A 19,420-nucleotide genomic window follows, 5' to 3' on the forward strand; every position below is an offset into this window, starting at 1 on the left:
GTGGAAGGACAAAGGAGCTTTGGGCCTGGTGGGCCAGTAAGGGATAAACAGGGATTCCTTCATGTGGATTCTGCGTCTGGGACTCACAAAACAACTCTCAGAAAGCAGTTTGGTTTGCAAATTTCCAGGCTGGCTGGGAGGGGGCCGTCTCCCTGAGATCATCAATGGCCCAGCTCTTGTTAGAAGGGAGGGCACAGCCAGAGAGATCAAATTTCCACCCCAGGGGGCAAGAGAGAAGATTAGAACTTGATGGTGCTAAGAAAGGCCTCAGCCATTTATCCCCAAAATACCAGATTCTCAAGGCTGTTGCACAAAGGTTGTGGTCTACCAAAGAGCAACGTAAATGTACAGTTGCAATGGGTTTGTTCTGTTACTCACGCTGACTGCTGTAACCAAGGGGTGCTGCTACCAAAAGCTGTAGAATTGTACCATGTACTGAAGGTTTGGAAAGAGCCATGTGACATGATGACATTGATGTAGAAGCATGAATTGTATGTTGAAGGAGTCTGTAACTCTGAAATGTCACCGTTGTTCCCTGTAACTAGTCTTGCAACCTCTCACGTGAGGAGGAACATTCCAAACCTATTGTGTGGCATGGAAGGGGAAACTGAGGCACACAACCATTTTGGTGGTCTGGCTAAATGCCAAGGGTGGAAGCATTTGTACCTTCTTTTACTGGACTGTAACTGAATTCCAAACATTTGCCGGAGCAGCTGTATGGGCTGGTGGTCACACAGGGCAGGGCCCAGACCAGAAAAGAACTATTTGATCTGTTGATGCTGCAGCATCTGTATGGGCTCTGCCTGCCCGACTTGAGAACGTGGCTGACGGACCGGGGCCGAAGCAGGGAGACCAACCAGCCTGAGGGAACTAAAGGGACTTGTCCGGCTGCATCACATGAAAAGGGCCAATACCAAGCTCCTGAGTTGGAGCCTCCCCCAGCAGGATTATGACATGGAGGTGGTGCACATCAAGGGAAGCACCGAGGGTACAGCCGATGCCCGATCACGAGGGGAGGGCCCCGAACTTCCCCAGGTCACCGGCTGAGTGACCCCGCTCAGTTCGGTCTGGAAGGGGGGAGAGATGTGATGGAGTGGGGGATACCTGTGTGTATGTGAGTGGCTCACAGAGGGTGTGGGGTCCTGCTGAGGGTAACCCTGACGACCAGGTAACACCTTTGTACGGGAGACAAAGGAGGAGGTGGAGCCTGAGGGGTTTGAATTGGAACTGGGAGTTGGAAGCAGTTAGTCTGGGCTGGGAGAGAGAGAGAGACAAAGGAGGGGGCAAGGCCCCAGCTCTGGGGGCCCCTCGGGGCCTCCTCTCCCCAACATGGATTGGACTGGCTGTCTCTGCCTGCTGTACTGACTCCTCTGTATGATGCTGTGTCCTGTCGGCTAATAAACCTGCTGTTTTCCTGCTGAGTGAGAGACTCTCCTGCCTGCGGACAGGGTGCAGAGCTTGGGGGACCCCAGAACCCCATCACACTTGCGCTGCGTCTAGACGCGCGCCTACGAACTCCATGACTTGAGTCGGGGCTAGCACAGACTTTGCCTCGTTTACTAGGAGGCCCAGCATGTCGAACGTTGTTCTTATTAGCCGTACGTGTTTCGACCCGTCCTTGTGACTGACCCCGATCAGCCCGTCGTCTAGGTACGGGAACAGATGCACACCCCACCTACGTAGGAAGGCTGCCACTACTGACATACATTTGGTAAAGACTCTCAGGGCTGAGGAGAGTCCGAACGGGAGGACTGAACTGATAATGGTCCTTCCCTAGCACAAACCGGAGGAACCTCCCGTGAGGTGGATAAATTGCTACACGGAAATATGCGTCCTGTAAGTCAAGAGCGGCAAACCAGTCCCCTTGTTCCAGCATTGGGATAATTATTCCCAGGGATATCACAGGAAACTTTCTCTTTCTTACAAATTTGTTCAGGTTTCATAGGTCCAAGATGGGCCTCAGCCCCCCTTTCACTTTCAGGATTAGGAAATAGCGGGAATAGAATCCCTGTCCCTGGAATTCCTGGGGAACTTCCTCTATAGCCCCCTTTTGGAGGAGGATTCCTACCTCCTGTCTGAGAGCTATCTCGTGAGAGGGGTCCCTGAAGCGGGACGGGGAAGCGGGTTCCGAAGGGGGGTAAGAAGAAAATTGGATAACATATCCCTTTTCTACCGTGCGGAGGACCCACTGGTCCAAAGTCATGCTGCACCATGCATGGTAGAATGGGGATAGGCGGAGTGAAAATAAACCCTGGGCTGGAATTATGGGAGTGGATGGTGCATCACTCCCGACCATCCTGTCAAAATTGGTGTCTAGGCCCAGGAGGGGTTTTAGGGTGGCCCTAGTCCTGTAACTGGCGACCCTGACACCTCCTGTTATGGCAACCCCTTCTCCTGCTCCCATCCTGTTGCTGCTGGGGAACTGTCTGAACTGGGACCTCCAAGTAAAATGTCTTCTCTGGGTCGCCGGTGTGTAGAGACCCCAGTGAGCGTAACATGGACCGAGAGCCTTTCATGCCATGAAGTCTCTCACCTGTTTTCTCTGAAAACAGGGAGGGGCCTTCAAAAGGGAGGTCTTGAATGGACTGCGGCACCTCTTTGAGAGACCTGGAGCCATGGTCCCCTTCGCATGGCAATACCCAAGGCCATAACCCTAGCGGCCACATCAGCTGCATCTAGGGCAGCCTGCAGGGCTGCTCTGGATATGAGCCTCTGCTCTGCTACCAGGGCCGTAAGATCTGTCTTGGCGTCCGGTGGGAGCAGTTCAGCGAAACGGTCCATGGAGCTGGCAGTATTGTACGCACACCTGCTAACCATGGCCTGCTGGTTAGCAACTCTCAACTGTCGACCACCTGTGGAGTAAACTTTTCTACCATACAGATCCAGTCCTTTGGCGTCTTTGTTCTTGGGAGAGGGTCCTTGAACCCCCCGTCTCTCCCTATTGTTCACCGCATCCACGACAAGGGCGTCAGGGGGAGGATGGGTGAACAGATGTTCATTCCTCTGGGCTGGGACAAAATACCAGCATTGGTTTTTCCTAGCCGTGGGCAAGGCTGAGGCTGGGGTTTGCCACACTGTCTTGGCTGTGCTGGAAATTGTCTTTACAATGGGCAGTGCCACCCTGGGCGGTCCAGAGGTTGAGAGGATGTTTGCAACAGGGCCTACTTCATCTCTGACCTCTTCTGCCTGTACCCCCAGGCTCTGGGCGACCATCCTCAAAAGTTGCTGGTACGCGCCTCAATCCTCCAGTACTGGGGATGCAGAGGATCCAGCTAATGCCTCATCTGGAGAAGACGAAGATGAGGTCAATATACCCTCCAAGCCCGCTGGTACAGAGGATTCTGGCACCGCTACTTGAGTCCCCAGCACCATGGTCTGTGGTGCCGTGCCTGGGGTGGAGGCCCCCTGGCGGTCTCTTCCTTTAATTACCTGCTTCATTATCTTTCCTGGCACAGAGAAAGATACAGAGAGAAACCAAGTCCCCCCCCCGGCCCAGACCACCTCCCAGCCCCGCACCACTGTGCAGGGGGCATGCTAGGGGTGGGGGATGGTATGAGCAGAGGCCAGCTGGAGCACAGCTCTGCCCCCTTCACGGCTGGTCTCCCAGAGCAGAGGGGTCCACCCACTGAGCCCCGCCTTGCTCTTGGTGTGTGCCCATCTCCCTCCTACCATGCCCAAGGGGCAGCAGCGCCCAGCCACACCCTCCCTGCCAGACTCGCCAGCCCTGGCCAGCGCCCCAGGCAAAGGCTGCCTGAAGCACCAGCCATGGAAAGGCAGCCACACTCTGAACCACCTCCCTGCGAGGGGGATGCCGGCCAGCAGCCACACTCTGAACCACCTCCCTGCGAGGGGGATGCCGGCCAGCAGCCACACTCTGAACCACCTCCCTGCGAGGGGGATGCCGGCCCAGCAGCCACACTCTGAACCACCTCCCTGCGAGGGGGATGCCGGCCAGCAGCCACACTCTGAACCACCTCCCTGCGAGGGGGATGCCGGCCCAGCAGCCACACTCTGAACCACCTCCCTGCGAGGAGGACCGGCCCAGCAGCCACACTCTGAACCACCTCCCTGCGAGGGGGATGCCGGCCAGCAGCCACACTCTGAACCACCTCCCTGCGAGGGGGATGCCAGCCAGCAGCCACACTCTGAACCACCTCCCTGCGAGGGGGATGCCAGCCAGCAGCCACACTCTGAACCACCTCCCTGCGAGGGGGATGCCGGCCCAGCAGCCACACTCTGAACCACCTCCCTGCGAGGGGGATGCCGGCCAGGAGCCACACTCTGAACCACCTCCCTGCGAGGGGGATGCCGGCCAGGAGCCACACTCTGAACCACCTCCCTGCGAGGGGGATGCCGGCCAGCAGCCACACTCTGAACCACCTCCCTGCGAGGGGGATGCCGGCCAGCAGCCACACTCTGAACCACCTCCCTGCGAGGGGGATGCCGGCCAGCAGCCACACTCTGAACCACCTCCCTGCGAGGGGGATGCCGGCCAGCAGCCACACTCTGAACCACCTCCCTGCGAGGGGGATGCCGGCCAGGAGCCACACTCTGAACCACCTCCCTGCGAGGGGGATGCCGGCCAGCAGCCACACTCTGAACCACCTCCCTGCGAGGAGGACCGGCCCAGCAGCCACACTCTGAACCACCTCCCTGCGAGGGGGATGCCGGCCAGGAGCCACACTCTGAACCACCTCCCTGCGAGGAGGACCGGCCCAGCAGCCACACTCTGAACCACCTCCCTGCGAGGGGGATGCCGGCCCAGCAGCCACACTCTGAACCACCTCCCTGCGAGGGGGATGCCGGCCCAGCAGCCACACTCTGAACCACCTCCCTGCGAGGGGGATGCCGGCCAGCAGCCACACTCTGAACCACCTCCCTGCGAGGGGGATGCCGGCCCAGCAGCCACACTCTGAACCACCTCCCTGCGAGGGGGATGCCGGCCAGCAGCCACACTCTGAACCACCTCCCTGCGAGGGGGATGCCGGCCCAGCAGCCACACTCTGAACCACCTCCCTGCGAGGGGGATGCCGGCCCAGCAGCCACACTCTGAACCACCTCCCTGCGAGGGGGATGCCGGCCAGCAGCCACACTCTGAACCACCTCCCTGCGAGGGGGATGCCGGCCAGCAGCCACACTCTGAACCACCTCCCTGCGAGGGGGATGCCGGCCCAGCAGCCACACTCTGAACCACCTCCCTGCGAGGGGGATGCCGGCCAGCAGCCACACTCTGAACCACCTCCCTGCGAGGGGGATGCCGGCCCAGCTGCCACACTCTGAACCACCTCCCTGCGAGGGGGATGCCGGCCCAGCAGCCACACTCTGAACCACCTCCCTGCGAGGAGGACCGGCCCAGCAGCCACACTCTGAACCACCTCCCTGCGAGGGGGATGCCGGCCCAGCAGCCACACTCTGAACCACCTCCCTGCGAGGGGGATGCCGGCCCAGCTGCACTGGCCTACAGGTTCTCTCGCCCATTGGAGACTGGCTGGGAAACCCGCTCTGGTCCTGCCACACCCCACCCCACCCCCAGAGAGGTGGGCAGGGTCCCAGGGCTGGGAACACCCTCAAACCAGGGGAACTGGAATGCTCCTGCCCCGGCTACCAAAGGGGCTGAATTGGGGCATGCGGGGGGCATGCGGGGGCCAGCTCAGCCGGGACCCCCATGTGGTGAACAAGCAGTCCTGTGCCACCTTATAGACTAACAGATATTTTGGAGCATGAGCTTTCATGGGCAAAGACCCACTTCGCCAGGCAGATCTTTGAAGGTCTTGCTCCAAAATGTTAGCCTATAAGGTGCCCCAGGACTGCTTGTTGTTCTCGAAGACAGACTAACAGAGTCACCTCTCTGATACTTGTCCCCATGGGGTGCTGAGCCTGGGCACCTGGCGCAGCTGAGGGGAAAGAGGGAGCACAGAACATGTGGGGCAGGTGGCACAGCCCATCACGAGGCAGCCGGAAGAAATGGAGGTAGGCCCAGGTGTGGGGGGGGGGGGGGCAGAGAGACAGACAGACAGACAGACAGGCTGAGCGGCGCCCAGAGGCTGGGGGGACCCCCGGGGGCTGGAACCTAAGCTGGCAGGTAACACCTCTGCCCTGGAACAAGGGGCGGGGAGGACCCGGCTGGGTTTGAATCGGAGGCAGCAGTTAGTGTGGGGGAGGCTGGAGAGGAAGAGAGTCTGGCAGGGCAGAGCCAGGGGCTCCAGGCCCGGGGTCCCCTCGGGGGTCTCCTCCCCCAGCGTGGGTCAGACAGATACATCTGGGGTCTGTGCTGACGAGCCTGTACCACGCTGCATCTGTCACCTGCTAAACCTGCTCGCCGCCTGCCGCGTGGGCATCGCTGCTGGCTGCGGGCGGGGGCAGAGCCTGGAGGCTGAACCCCGCTGCGGTGGGACACATGGACACGCTCTGCCTGCAACACTCATAACTGAGATCCCAGCTGGCAGGGCCGTGTGGGTGCTGAGCCGCAGGGAAGGGGGCTGAGATGCCCTGTGCCCATGCAGTGCAGTCAGGGGGCCTCTGCCTGGGAAGTGCACTGGGATGGCTGCCCCTGGGGCTGGCTCCATGTGCTGCTCGACCCCCCACCCTGGGCCCAGGCCCCTGCTCTCCCTGCTGGAGCTCTGCCCTCAGCAACAGGACAACAGCAGGTGCCCGCAGTCCTGGCACAATCAGGGCCCCAGCCCCCCATCCATTGCTTCTGCCAACCCCAGCCCCTGCTGTGTGTGAGCCTGGCTGGCTCTGGGTTCCACGGGACCTGCTGCTCCCAGGGGTGCGAGCTCAGCAGCTGGCCTTCCCCGGGGGAGGGAGAACAGAGGCGAGCTTGCGGGGGGGGCAGGCTGGGCTACTCGGTGCTGGCGGACACGGGAAGCCGCGGTGGATTGCTGCTGGGAGAGAGCTCAGGCAGGCACTGGTCAGTTCCAGAACTCCAGGCGTGGGTTCAGATAACTCACTAACACCAAGGCAGAGCAGCCAGCACGGGGAAAGGCTGCACCTGGGGCCGGTGGCTACAGAACAGCAGGTAGCTGAGCTCAGAAGCTAAAAACCCCGGGGCAAAGCTCCGGCTGCAGCAAAGCGCAATGTGCTGGTTTGAAAGCCTGTGGGTGCAGAAGTTACCCTAGCAAGGGCCAGGCAAGACCCTCTCACGCTGCAGGAAAGGCAGAGGCCACAGTAGCTACTCTGTGTGTGTGTGTCTGAGAGGCAGCAGGAAGGGCTGGGGGCAATGACAGTGCCCCACAGACACACTGGATAAGCTAGCACAGGGCTTCGTTAACCAGGGACAGGCCAACATGGCTCCATGGAAGAAACTGGTCTTGTCAAACCAACCTGCTCTGGCTTGTGGCTGGCAGGGTGGCCGTGCTGGGCACACGCCTGAGGGCACCGGGAGCCCTTTGGGTACTACCCGCTGGAGCGGGAGTGACAGGCTCTGCTGGTTTCCAGCGAGGTAGGTTTTTGCCTAGCAGCGTTAACCAGCCTGTCCTGGGAGGCACCTTGGCTACCACACTCGCAGCCCACGGACAGGAAGGAGGCCTCTTGTGCTCGCGAGCTGAGGCTGCCCAGCCCTGGACTCGTTTGGCTGACAAAGGGGATAGTGGAAACGCCCCCCTGTGAACTTCCGCATGGCGTTTGTCGTAGTCCTGCACCGTGGGGACTGAAACGTGAGCACCATCCCTGCGATGAGAGCCCCCCTCCGTCGGGCTAGGAACTGCCAGGGCCTCCACAGCACCTCACAGGCCTCCCCATTTTCACTGCTGTCGCCCTTGTAAATATCCAGCCCCTGCACTCAAATCCGCAGCCCACAATGAGGACAGCAGCAGTGGCCGCCCAGCGTGGTGGGGTTTGCCTGGTAAGCTACAACCCTCCAGACGTCTGCACTCAGGCAGTGTCACCCCTCCAGAACAGGAGAGGCAAGAGGGGACTCAGACAAGCAGCTCCCCATGCACAGCTGGGGTGAGGAGGGGTGTGGGCAGGGATTCTCTCTGCGCCATGGCTGGCGGGAGAACAGGCTGCAGAACACGCTGTGCCCTGCCACACTGGGCATGAGGCAGCTGGAGCCAGGCCCCAGCCCTGGCTGAATTCCACCTCATTCCTGCGTGCGAGCTCCGAGGGAGGACGCAAGGCCGGGCCTGCCCAGGGCAGTTATGCGTGCGTCTCGGCAGAAATCCTGACAGGCGCATGCTCATGCCACTGCTCAGTACCTCCCCCAGGGTGGTGAGTTCCACGGGCACCTCGCCCCCCACACCCAGCTCTGACACAGCACAGGGAGGGGCGCAGCGTCCCGAGGGCTGCAGGCAGGGCAGAACTGCTCTCAGCCTTGGCTCCCCACTCTGGGTGGTAGCAGGGGCTGGAAATGCCGGGCCCCCAGGCGGTGCCTGCTCTGCCCAGATGCAGCCATTACCCAGGCGGCACGCAGGCCCACCTCGCACTCACCAGGGCAGCAAGAACAGCTCCTCTGCCCAGCAGGGAGCCAGGACAAGCTGCCCCCACAGGACAGCCACAAAGCCATGGGCAGAAGGGTCCTGGGGCAAGGGGCCCCACCTATGGAACTCGCAATGCCATGGGGTCAGGGGGCCTCCGTGGCCCACTCATGCTCCACCTACAGCCAGAGTGGTTAACGCGTGTCTCCCCGGGCAGCACCAGAGGGGTCAGCCTCCCTTCGCACCCGGGGCTCCAGGGGCAGGACTGGGAAAGGGGGGTGCGCCAGCCCCCCGCCTTTGGGAGCACTGCCCCACAGAGCAGTCCTAGGCCCTTTACTTTACCGTGGAGGGGGTTCACCGTGGGCTCCCCGAGCCCAGTGCACCTTACAAAGTGGCCTCAAACTTGTTCCACCAAGAGGCCTCTCACCCAGGGCCCAGCCACCTGTCCATGGGGGGCCAGGCCAGAGAGCCTGGGTGCGCAAGCAGCATGGGCCCAGCCATGAGAGGCAGCGGGGATGGAGGCCCAAGGCCACCCGCAGGCAGCCAGGCTGGGCTGCGACTGCTCCTCACCAACCCTGGACAGCAGTGCCCCTCACTGGCACAGGCCACCCAGCGCCGGGCCCCAGCAGGGCCCAAGGAGGGAGGTGAAAGGAGGGGCAGGCTCTGCCCCGGCTTTTATTACAACGGTCCGTAAATTCCCAGGCGGGTGCAAACCCCCAAACAAACCTAGCTGGGTGCCGCAGCCACTGTAAACCCAGGGCTGGCCAGCGGGAGTCAGCCTGGAGCCCCACAGCTCCCTGGCCCAGTGCCCCGAAGCCGCAGCCTCCCGCCAAATGCACTCCCTGGGCCACGTGCCAGAGGAGGTCCATTTACATCACTCCTGGCCCCTGCCGAGCAGAGCATTCAGCAGGGCAAGGCCCCTCCCTGGGCAGCCCTGACCCCCAGCTGGCTTTGCATGCCAGGCCAGGGCAGAGGGCACCCAGGGCTTAGGCTGGGCCGGAGCCCAAGAATGGAGCTGGCCCAAGGTCAGCAGGAGCCCCACGGGAATGGCAGCACGGGGTGAACACTAGCCAGGAGGGGCCTGCCTGGGGCTCAGAATGCCCTGTGCCAAGGAAGCTCTGCATGGGACAAGCCCAGGTTAGCCACAGGGCAGGGGGCGGGCCGTAAACAAACGGAGGCATTGTGATGGGGTTCAGAGGTCCCCATGCACTGCACACTGCACACCAGTGTGATGGGGGTCAGGGGTCCCCCTGCACTGCACCCCGTCGCTGGCAGGAGTGACTCTCACTCAGCAGGTACAACAGGAGGTTTATTAGGCAACAGATGCCCAGTTTCTCACAGAAGCAACAGTACAGCAGTCAGAGACAGTCCTTCCAACCCGTCCTGGGGAGAAGACCCCGAGGGGTGCCCCTCTGGGGTGTAGCTTCCCCCTCCTCAGGCTGGCTGCCTTCCAGCTCTCCCTTCCCCTAGCCTCTAACTGCCGACCCCGATTCAAAAAACAGCTCGGCTCCTCCCTCCTCTTTGTTCAGGGCTGAGGTGTTACCTGCCAGCCTAGGTTGTAGCCCCAGGGTCATCCTTAGCCACTGGGAGCTGCTGCTTGTCTCTCACATCCAGCCTGAGTCTCACACAGGCCCTCCCCCCACTCCATCACAGGCATTAAAAGCCCCAGTAAATGGAGCTGGGGCTGCAGAGCAGCCCTGGCGCTCGGCCACACTCCCCCCAGCCAGCCACCCACAAAGAGCTAACCCAGAACAGCAAGACGCTCAGCGACCTGGTCTGTCTGGCCCCGTGTCCCGCCTGCAGACTGGGGCTTGCTCCCGTTACTGTAGAGGTGGCGCATTGGCACCGCACAGGTGGGCAGAGCCAGTGTAACGCAGCTGGAGCTCAGCCAATCAGCAGGCAGAGAGCACAGCTGAGGGAGGAGCCAGCCTCAGGACCATTTTTGGTATAAAACAGAAACGTTAGAGCATCCTGGGGCTGAGACTACAACTCCCAGCATGCCACACTGCCAATCCTGCCAACAGCGTAGCTCCAGTGCATGCTGGGACTCGTAGTCCCCATAGGTCTCCCTCCACACTAAGGCAAAGGGGGCTGCAGCCAGCTCCAGCACCCCCACAGGTGTGGGGCACGCTGCCCCTGCAGGGCCACGGGCGAGGGTGTGAAACCCGGCCCTTCCCGCCCAGGGGCCCAGCGATTCCCTCCAGCCACCAGGCTGCCCTGGCAGAGGGGGCAGCTGAGCAGCGCGCACGGCTCCTTCCATGGGGTAACCCGCAGCACAGCCACAGCCCGCACAGCAGCGAGTGCAGCCCTGCCTCGGGCGGGGGCCTCAGGCAGCAGCTGCAGCAGCCTGGGAAGGCCCAGCACCGGGGCTCTCCACACAGTGCAGCCTGGCAGCCCTCTGGTCTCCAGCGCCTGCGACAAGCGGGCCAGCGCAGGGCCTAGAGCTGAGCCAGCTTCTTGTCCAGCCCTTGGCTCTGGGGCAGGTGGCGGAAACGGCAGTCAGGCCCGTAGCCGCAGCCAGCGTTCCTCCAGAAATGGCACTCCAGGGTGGGGGGCACGTGCACCAGCTCCCTGGGGGGCACAGAGAGGGTCCAGAGCCTGCACACACCCCCTCAGCTCAGCCCAGCCCAGCCCAGGCCCTGGGCTGGAATCACGCCTAGGCAGCACGAGGCCATGGGACACCCCCAGAGCCCCAGGAAGTCAGGCAGGCTGGCATCAAGGGCTGGGACAGCCCCCTCCGAGCCAGAGGGGCACTGGGCAGAGCTCTCCCCGAGGTGCCAGCGGGGACCCGCTCCGGCCGCTCAGCTGCGCAGCTCAGCAGGGCTGGGCACTGCACTCTCCTTCCCCGGGCGGCACCGCACCACACCTACCTCCCACCCGGCTGCAGGGCGCTGCCAGGACCCCCCCTGCCCGGGGGCGGGGTGGCGTGGGCGGGGTGCTTCAGCTGCAGCACTAACTTGGTTCCTTCCACTTCAGCCCCCTAGGGAGAAAGGGACCAGTTAGCGCAGGCCACCGAGGAGCAACCCACAGCCTGGACCTCCCCCACTGCACCCCCACCCCACAGCCCGGCCCCCCCCAGCACCTGGACCTCCCCCACTGCAACCCCATCCAGCACCCAGCCCCCCGCCAGGGCCTGGACCTCGCCCACCCCACAGCCCGTCCCCCGGCCTGTACCCAGAGCCCGTCCCTCCCCTACCCCACACCTGAGACAGCCTGTAACCCCCCCACACCCCCAACCCCACAGCCTGGACCTCCCCCACCTCACCCCCACCCCAGACAGCCTGTACCCCCTTATCTGCCACCCCAGACACTACCCCCCCCACCCCCGAGCCTCTACTCAGTGGTTTGAGCACTGGCCTGCTAAGCCCAGAGCTGTGAGCTCAGCCCTTGAGAGGCCATTTAGATTAAACAGGGGACGGGACTCGACGACCTGCCAAGGTCCCTCCTGCTCTGAGAGGGGTGTGTGTGCGTGCGTGCGCAGGCCTCACCTTCCCTAGCCGTGTGTGTGTGTCTGTGTCTGTGTGCAGGTCCCACCTTCCCCTCAGCTGTGTGTGTGTGTGGGGGGGTGTGGGTGTGTGCGGGTGGGGGGGTGTTTGTTTGTGCAGGCCCCACCTTCCCCAGCCGTGTGTGTGTGTCTGTGTGCAGGTCCCACCTTCCCCTCAGCTGTGTTTGTGTGTGCGGGTGGGTGTTTGTGTGTGCGGGTGGGTGGGTGTTTGTTTGTGCAGGCCCCACCTTCCCTAGCCCTGTGTGTGTGTCTGTGTGCAGGTCCCACCTTCCCCTCAGCTGTGGGGGGGGGGGGATTTGTGTGGGTGGGTGTTTGTTTGTGCAGGCCCCACCTTCCCCAGCCGTGTGTGTGTGTCTGTGTGCAGGTCCCACCTTCCCCTCAGCTGTGTGTGTGTGTGGGGGGGGTGTGGGGGGGTGTTCGTTTGTGCAGGCCCCACCTTCCCCAGCCGTGTGTGTGTGTCTGTGTGCAGGTCCCACCTTCCCCTCAGCTGTGTGTGGGGGGGGGGGGGTGGGGGGGTGTGTGTTTGTGCAGGCCCCACCTTCCCCAGCCGTGTGTGTGTGTCTGTGTGCAGGTCCCACCTTCCCCTCAGCTCTGTGTGTGGGGGGGGGGTGGGGGGGTGTTTGTTTGTGCAGGCCCCACCTTCCCCAGCCGTGTGTGTGTGTCTGTGTGCAGGTCCCACCTTCCCCTCAGCTCTGTGTGTGTGTGTGTGTGTGTGTGTAGGTCCCACCTTCCCCTCAACTCTGTAGGTGTGCGCGCACACGTGCGCAGATCCCACCTTCCCCTCAGCTCTGTGTGTGTGTGCATGCACACGCGCGTGTGTGTGCAGGTCCCACCTTCCCCTCAGCTGTGTGCGTGTGTGTGCAGGTCCCACCTTCCCCTCAGCTCTGTGTGTGCGCACACACGCATGTGTGTCCAGGCCGCACCTTCCCCTCAGCTCTGTGTGTATGTGTGCGCGCACGTGCGTGTGCAGGTCCCACCTTCCCCTCAGCTGTGTGTACGTGTGCACGCGCGTACGTCCCACCTTCCCCTCAGCTCTGTGTGCGTGTGCGCACGCGCAGGTCCCACCTTCCCCTCAGCTGTGTGCGTGTGTGTGCAGGTCCCACCTTCCCCATAGCTCTGTGTGCGTGTGTGTGTGTGTGCAGGCCCCACCTTCCCCTCAGCTCTGTGCGCGCCTGTCTGCAGGTCCCACCTTCCCCTCAGCTCTGTGTGCACGTGTCTGTGTGTGTGCAGGCCCCACCTTCCCTTCAGCTGTGTGTGTGTGTGCAGGCCCCACCTTCCCCTCAGCTCTGTGTGTGCGCACATGCGTGTGTCTGCAGGCCCCACCTTCCCCTCAGCTCTGTGTGCGCGCACATGCGTGTGTCTGCAGGCCCCACCTTCCCCTCAGCTCTGTGCACGCGCGTGCAGGTCCCACCTTCCCCTCAGCTCTGTGCGCGCGTGTGCAGGCCCCACCTTCCCCTCAGCTCTGTGCGCGCGTGTGCAGGCCCCACCTTCCCTTCAGCTCTCTGTGTGTGTGCGCGCATGCACACGTGTGTGTGTGCATGCACATGTGCAGGCCCCACCTTCCCCTCAGCTCTGTGTGTGCACGCGCGTGTGCAGGCCCCACCTTCCCCTCAGCTGTTTGTGTGTGTACGTGTATGTAGGCCCCACCTTCCCCTCAGCTCTGTGCGTGTGCACGTGTGTGTGTGTGTGCAGGCCCCACCTTCCCCTCAGCTGTGTGTGCGTGTGCGCGCGCATGTGCAGGTCCCACCTTCCCCTCAGCTGTGTGCGTGTGTGCGCATGTGCGCGTGTGCAGGTCCCACCTTCCCCTCAGCTCTGTGTGCGTGTGTGTGTGCAGGTCCCACCTTCGCCATAGCTCTGTGTGTGTGCATGTGTAGGCCCCACCTTCCCTTCAGCTCTGTGTGTGTGTGTGTGTGTGCAGGCCCCACCTTCCCCTCAGCTGTGTGTGCGCGCACGTGTGCAGGCCCCACCTTCCCCTCAGCTGTTTGTGTGCGCGCATGTATGTAGGCCCCACCTTCCCCTCAGCTCCGTGTGTGCGCGTGCATGCGTGTGCGCGCGCAGGCCCCACCTTCCCCTCAGCTGTGTGCGCGCGCGCGCAGGCCCCACCTTCCCCTCAGCTGTACATGCGTGTGCGCGCGCGTGTATGTGCAGGCCCCACCTTCCCCTCAGCTCTGTTTGTGTGTGCACGTGTATGTAGGCCCCACCTTCCCCTCAGCTCTGTGTGCGCGTGCATGCGTGTGTGTGCACGCAGGCCCCACCTTCCCCTCAGCTGTGTGCGCGCATGTGCAGGCCCCACCTTCCCCTCAGCTCTGTATGTGTGCACGCGCGCATGCCCCACCTTTCCCTCAGCTGTACATGCGTGTGTGCGCGCGTGTATGTGCAGGCCCCACCTTCCCCTCAGCTGTGTGTGTGTGTGTGTGTGTGTGTGTGTGCGCGCGTGCATGTATGTGCAGGCCCCACCTTCCCCTCAGCTGTGTGCGCGTGTGCGGGCCCCACCTTCCCCAGCCGTGTGGCTGAGCTGAGGGGGGCAGAGGGGCACGGCCGGGAGGGGGCGGCTGCTCAACCCTGAAGCCGCCAGGGAGAGTGGAGACTGCCCCTCTCCCCCCATCAGGGAGCTGCCCAGATGGGCCAAGGCCCCCCTGATCCCCCCTCCCCAGCCCTGAGCAGCCTCCTATACCCAGAGATCATACCACCATCTACACCCCAACCTCCAGCCCAGAGCCTGCACCCCAATCTCCAGCCCAGCCCCAGAGCCTGCACCCCAACCTCCAGCCCAGAGCATGGGCCCCTCCCGCACCCCAAGCCCAGAGCCTGGATCCCCCCTGCACCCCAACCCCTGTACATCCTCCTGCACCCCAGCTCCTCTGCCCAGAACCCCTCATCCCAAGCCCCATCCTAGAGCCTGCACCCCCACTCGGAGCCCTCACACTCCTGCACCCCCGCCCTGTGCCCACGCTCGGAGCCCCTTGGCCCCGCACCCGCCGGGGGGCTGTGAAGGCGGGGGGCTGTCCTGGGGTGCCACAGCAGATCTGCGCTACTTGCCCCCAGGGAAGGTGGGTGGCACGCCTCCGCCCCCTCCACGCTGCTGGCTCTGCCGGGGCCGTAAGGGCGGAGAGGGAACCCAGCAGGCGAGCCCAGGCTGGTGCCCACGAGCCAAGGGCGCCGGCCCGTGCGGGTGCCCTGGTGCGACGGGAGCGTGGCACTTGGAGGGCTGGCGCGGGGACCAGCCCAGGCCCCATGCACAGAGAGCGCCGGGGCGGCAGCAGGGGAACCACAGACGCCAAGGGGGAGGGCCCAGGTGGGCCTGCGGGGGCCCCAGCCAGAGAGCAGCCCAAGAGGAGCGTGGGTCCCTGGGGCCCCGCTGAGCTCCGGGGCCCCTGCCAAGCCGCAGCCCGCCCAGCCTGACCTGCAGGGCTGCGTAGGCCGCCTCTGCCGCCTCCTTCCTGGTGTAGTTGACGAAGGCGCAGTGCTTCTCCGGGAGCAGCCGGATGGAGTGGATGGGCCCAAACCTGCCAAGCAAGGGGTGGGCTCAGCCCCGCCTCTCGCTGGGAGCAGCTGACAGGAGGCTGGGGCAGGACGGTGCCCCCAGACTGGCCCGGCAGCAGCCACAGCAATGTGGGGCACGGCCTGGAGGAGCCCCAGGGTGCCCCAGTGGGCAGCGCACCCAACGGAGCAGGGCAGAGCCCACTGCGGCCTGGCCCAGGCGGCGGGGGCGAGACGGGGAGGGACCACTCACAGCTCAAAACAGCCACGCAGCACCTTCTGGGTGATCCTGGGGGTGACGTTGCCGACCCACACGGCGAACCAGGCCCTGCCAAAGGCACGCGGCAAGGGTCAGCCGCCCGCCCCACACCGGCGCCCCGTGCGCCTGCCCCCACCCCACGCCCCAGCCTCCCTCCTGAGATCCACAGACCCCCGCCCTCCAGGCCAGGACCTACCCCCGTCCCCCGTGCGCCTGCCCCCACCCCACGCCCCAGCCTCCCTCCTGAGATCCAGAGCCCCCCGCCCTCCAGGCCAGGGCCTGCCCCCACCCCACGCCCCAGCCTCCCTCCTGAGATCCACAGACCCCCGCCCTCCAGGCCAGGACCTACCCCCGTCCCCCGTGCGCCTGCCCCCACCCCACGCCCCAGCCTCCCTCCTGAGATCCACAGACCCCCGCCCTCCAGGCCAGGGCCTGCCCCCACCCCACGCCCCAGCCTCCTTCCTGAGATCCACAGACCCCCGCCCTCCAGGCCAGGACCTACCCCCGTCCCCCGTGCGCCTGCCCCCACCCCACGCCCCAGCCTCCCTCCTGAGATCCAGAGCCCCCCGCCCTCCAGGCCAGGGCCTGCCCCCACCCCACGCCCCAGCCTCCCTCCTGAGATCCACAGACCCCCGCCCTCCAGGCCAGGACCTACCCCCGTCCCCCGTGCGCCTGCCCCCACCCCACGCCCCAGCCTCCCTCCTGAGATCCAGAGCCCCCCGCCCTCCAGGCCAGGGCCTGCCCCCACCCCACGCCCCAGCCTCCCTCCTGAGATCCACAGACCCCCGCCCTCCAGGCCAGCACTTACCCCCGTCCCCCGTGCGCCTGCCCCCACCCCACGCCCCAGCCTCCCTCCTGAGATCCAGAGCCCCCCGCCCTCCAGGTCCAGCACCTACCCCCGTCCCCCGTGCGCCTGCCCCCACCCCCACGCCCCAGCCTCCCTCCTGAGATCCAGAGCCCCCCGCCCTCCAGGTCCAGAACCTACCCCCGTCCCCCGTGCGCCTGCCCCCACCCCACGCCCCAGCCTCCCTCCTGAGATCCACAGACCCCCGCCCTCCAGGCCAGGACCTACCCCCGTCCCCCGTGCGCCTGCCCCCACCCCACGCCCCAGCCTCCCTCCTGAGATCCAGAGCCCCCCGCCCTCCAGGCCAGGGCCTGCCCCCACCCCACGCCCCAGCCTCCCTCCTGAGATCCACAGACCCCCGCCCTCCAGGCCAGGACCTACCCCCGTCCCCCGTGCGCCTGCCCCCACCCCACGCCCCAGCCTCCCTCCTGAGATCCAGAGCCCCCCGCCCTCCAGGCCAGGGCCTGCCCCCACCCCACGCCCCAGCCTCCCTCCTGAGATCCACAGACCCCCGCCCTCCAGGCCAGCACCTACCCCCGTCCCCCGTGCGCCTGCCCCCACCCCACGCCCCAGCCTCCCTCCTGAGATCCAGAGCCCCCCGCCCTCCAGGTCCAGCACCTACCCCCGTCCCCCGTGCGCCTGCCCCCACCCCCACGCCCCAGCCTCCCTCCTGAGATCCAGAGCCCCCCGCCCTCCAGGTCCAGAACCTACCCCCGTCCCCCGTGCGCCTGCCCCCACCCCACGCCCCAGCCTCCCTCCTGAGATCCACAGACCCCCGCCCTCCAGGCCAGGACCTACCCCCGTCCCCCGTGCGCCTGCCCCCACCCCACGCCCCAGCCTCCCTCCTAAGATCCAGAGCCCCCCGCCCTCCAGGCCAGGGCCTGCCCCCACCCCACGCCCCAGCCTCCCTCCTGAGATCCACAGACCCCCGCCCTCCAGGCCAGGACCTACCCCCGTCCCCCGTGCGCCTGCCCCACCCCTACGCCCCAGCCGCCCTCCTGAGATCCAGAGCCCCCCGCCCTCCAGGCCAGGACCTACCCCCGTCCCCCGTGCGCCTGCCCCCACCCCACGCCCCAGCCGCCCTCCTGAGATCCAGAGCCCCCCGCCCTCCAGGCCAGGACCTACCCCCGTCCCCCGTGCGCCTGCCCCACCCCTACGCCCCAGCCTCCCTCCTGAGATCCAGAGCCCCCCGCCCCTCCAGGTTCAGCGCCTACCCCCGTCCCCCGTGCGCCTGCCCCCAGCCTCCCTCCTGAGATCCAGAGCCCCCCGCCCTCCAGGTCCAGGACCTACCCCCGTCCCCCGTGCTTCTGCCCCACACCCACACCCCAGCCTCCCTCCTGAGATCCAGAGCCCCCACCCCTCCAGGTCCAGGACCTACCCCCGTCCCCTATGCGCCTGCCCCACCCCTACGCCCCAGCCTCCCTCCTGAGATCCAGAGCCCCCCACCCCTTCAGGCCCAGCACCTACCCCCGTCCCCCATGCGCCTGCCCCACCCCCACGCCCCAGCCTCCCTCCTGAGATCCAGAGCCCCCCCCCCGCCCCAGGCCCAGCACCTACCCCCGTCCCCCATGCACCTGCCCCACCCCGACACCCCAGCCTCCCTCCTGAGATCCAGAGCTCCCCACCCCTCCAGGCCCAGCACCTACCCCCGTCCCCCATGCGCCTGCCCCCACCCCCACGCCCCAGCCTCCCTCCTGAGATCCAGAGCCCCCACCCCTCCAGGTCCAGGACCTACCCCCGTCCCCTATGCGCCTGCCCCACCCCTACGCCCCAGCCTCCCTCCTGAGATCCAGAGCCCCCAACCCCTTCAGGCCCAGCACCTACCCCCATCCCCCATGCGCCTGCCCCACCCCCACGCCCCAGCCTCCCTCCTGAGATCCAGAGCCCCCCACCCCTCCAGGTCCAGGACCTACCCCCGTCCCCCATGCACCTGCCCCCAGCCCCATGCCCCAGCCTCCCTCCTGAGATCCAGAGCCCCCCCCGTCCAGGTCCAGCACCTGCACCCACCCCCCGTGCACCTGACCCACCCCCACGCCCCAGCCTCCCTCCTGAGATCCAGAGCCCCGCCCCCAGGTCCAGGACCTGCACCCACCCCCCGTGCACCTGACCCACCCCCACGCCCCAGCCTCCCTCCTGAGATCCAGAGCCCCCCGCCCCTCCAGGTCCAGGACCTGCACCCATCCCCAGGCCAAGCACCCAGCACCCCTGTGTCTGCCCCCACCCCCCAGCTCCCTGCCCAGGCCAAGCAGGGTCTCCGCCCAGACTCTGGACCCCTCCAGCAGAGCCAGACGGGCAGCCAGGCTGCTGGCCTCCTTCCCCTCACGTCCCATCTCCAAGGCCCCGTTACCTGGCCGGATGTGCAGTGGCCCCTGGGTGTCTGTTGCCAGCTGGACTCTCGCTGCTGCTGGCCCTGCACGGGCGCTGGGTGGAGCCTTTCCCGCGGCTCCGTGTGTTAGTGATGGTCACAAAGCCACGCTCCCCGCCCTTGTCCCTCTTAGCGTAGCCATTGCTGCGCGAGGCCGGCACACCTGGGGGGACAGGTGTCCTGCATAGCCCCTGCTCAGCCCGCTGCTGGGCTCAGGCCGTAACCTCGCAAGCGGCTGCAAGGTCCGGCTGAAGCGCAGTCGGACAGTCAGAGACCACTCGCAGGGACCGTAAGCGTCACAAGCCCTCGCTCTTCCTTGGGGAGACGCACAGCCAGCACCAGCAACACCTCTGTGGGCAGAGAGTGCCGGGAGCGCAGCCCTGCCCAAGAACCCTCCCGGGGAAGAGCGCGTTCTAAGTGCCACCTGCAGCGAGCCGGGGACTCCTGGCCACGCTGCGGCCGCAGCCGGGGGGCAGGAGAAGCGCTACGGAAACGTGAAAAGGCGGCTGCTTCCCGCCGCCACTGCTCTCAGCTGGCGGCCCTGGGCCTCGCT

At 65.3% G+C, this 19,420-nt stretch overlaps 1 protein-coding gene across 2 annotated transcripts in view; it reads right to left on the bottom strand.

The window, feature by feature from the left end:
- Nucleotides 1–510: 510 nt before the first annotated feature.
- The window catches only part of TTC31 (tetratricopeptide repeat domain 31), a 32,156-nt gene continuing 13,246 nt past the window's right edge, over nt 511–19,420 (bottom strand). The window contains exons 14-18 of one of the 2 annotated variants that reach the window (XM_074992129.1): nt 18,850–19,030; nt 15,653–15,727; nt 15,323–15,425; nt 11,285–11,394; nt 511–3,284 (exon numbers count right to left, since the gene is read on the bottom strand). In XM_074992129.1, coding sequence (XP_074848230.1) covers nt 3,281–3,284; nt 11,285–11,394; nt 15,323–15,425; nt 15,653–15,727; nt 18,850–19,030 — 473 coding nt within the window. In that variant the 3' untranslated portion in view covers nt 511–3,280. Of the gene's footprint in view, nt 3,285–9,710; nt 10,986–11,284; nt 11,395–15,322; nt 15,426–15,652; nt 15,728–18,849; nt 19,031–19,420 lie in introns of those variants that run through there. The other variant, XM_074992128.1, reaches the window with a different exon arrangement.

This window comes from Carettochelys insculpta, chromosome 4 (assembly GCF_033958435.1).
Source record: "Carettochelys insculpta isolate YL-2023 chromosome 4, ASM3395843v1, whole genome shotgun sequence".
Lineage (NCBI taxonomy): Eukaryota > Metazoa > Chordata > Testudines > Carettochelyidae > Carettochelys > Carettochelys insculpta.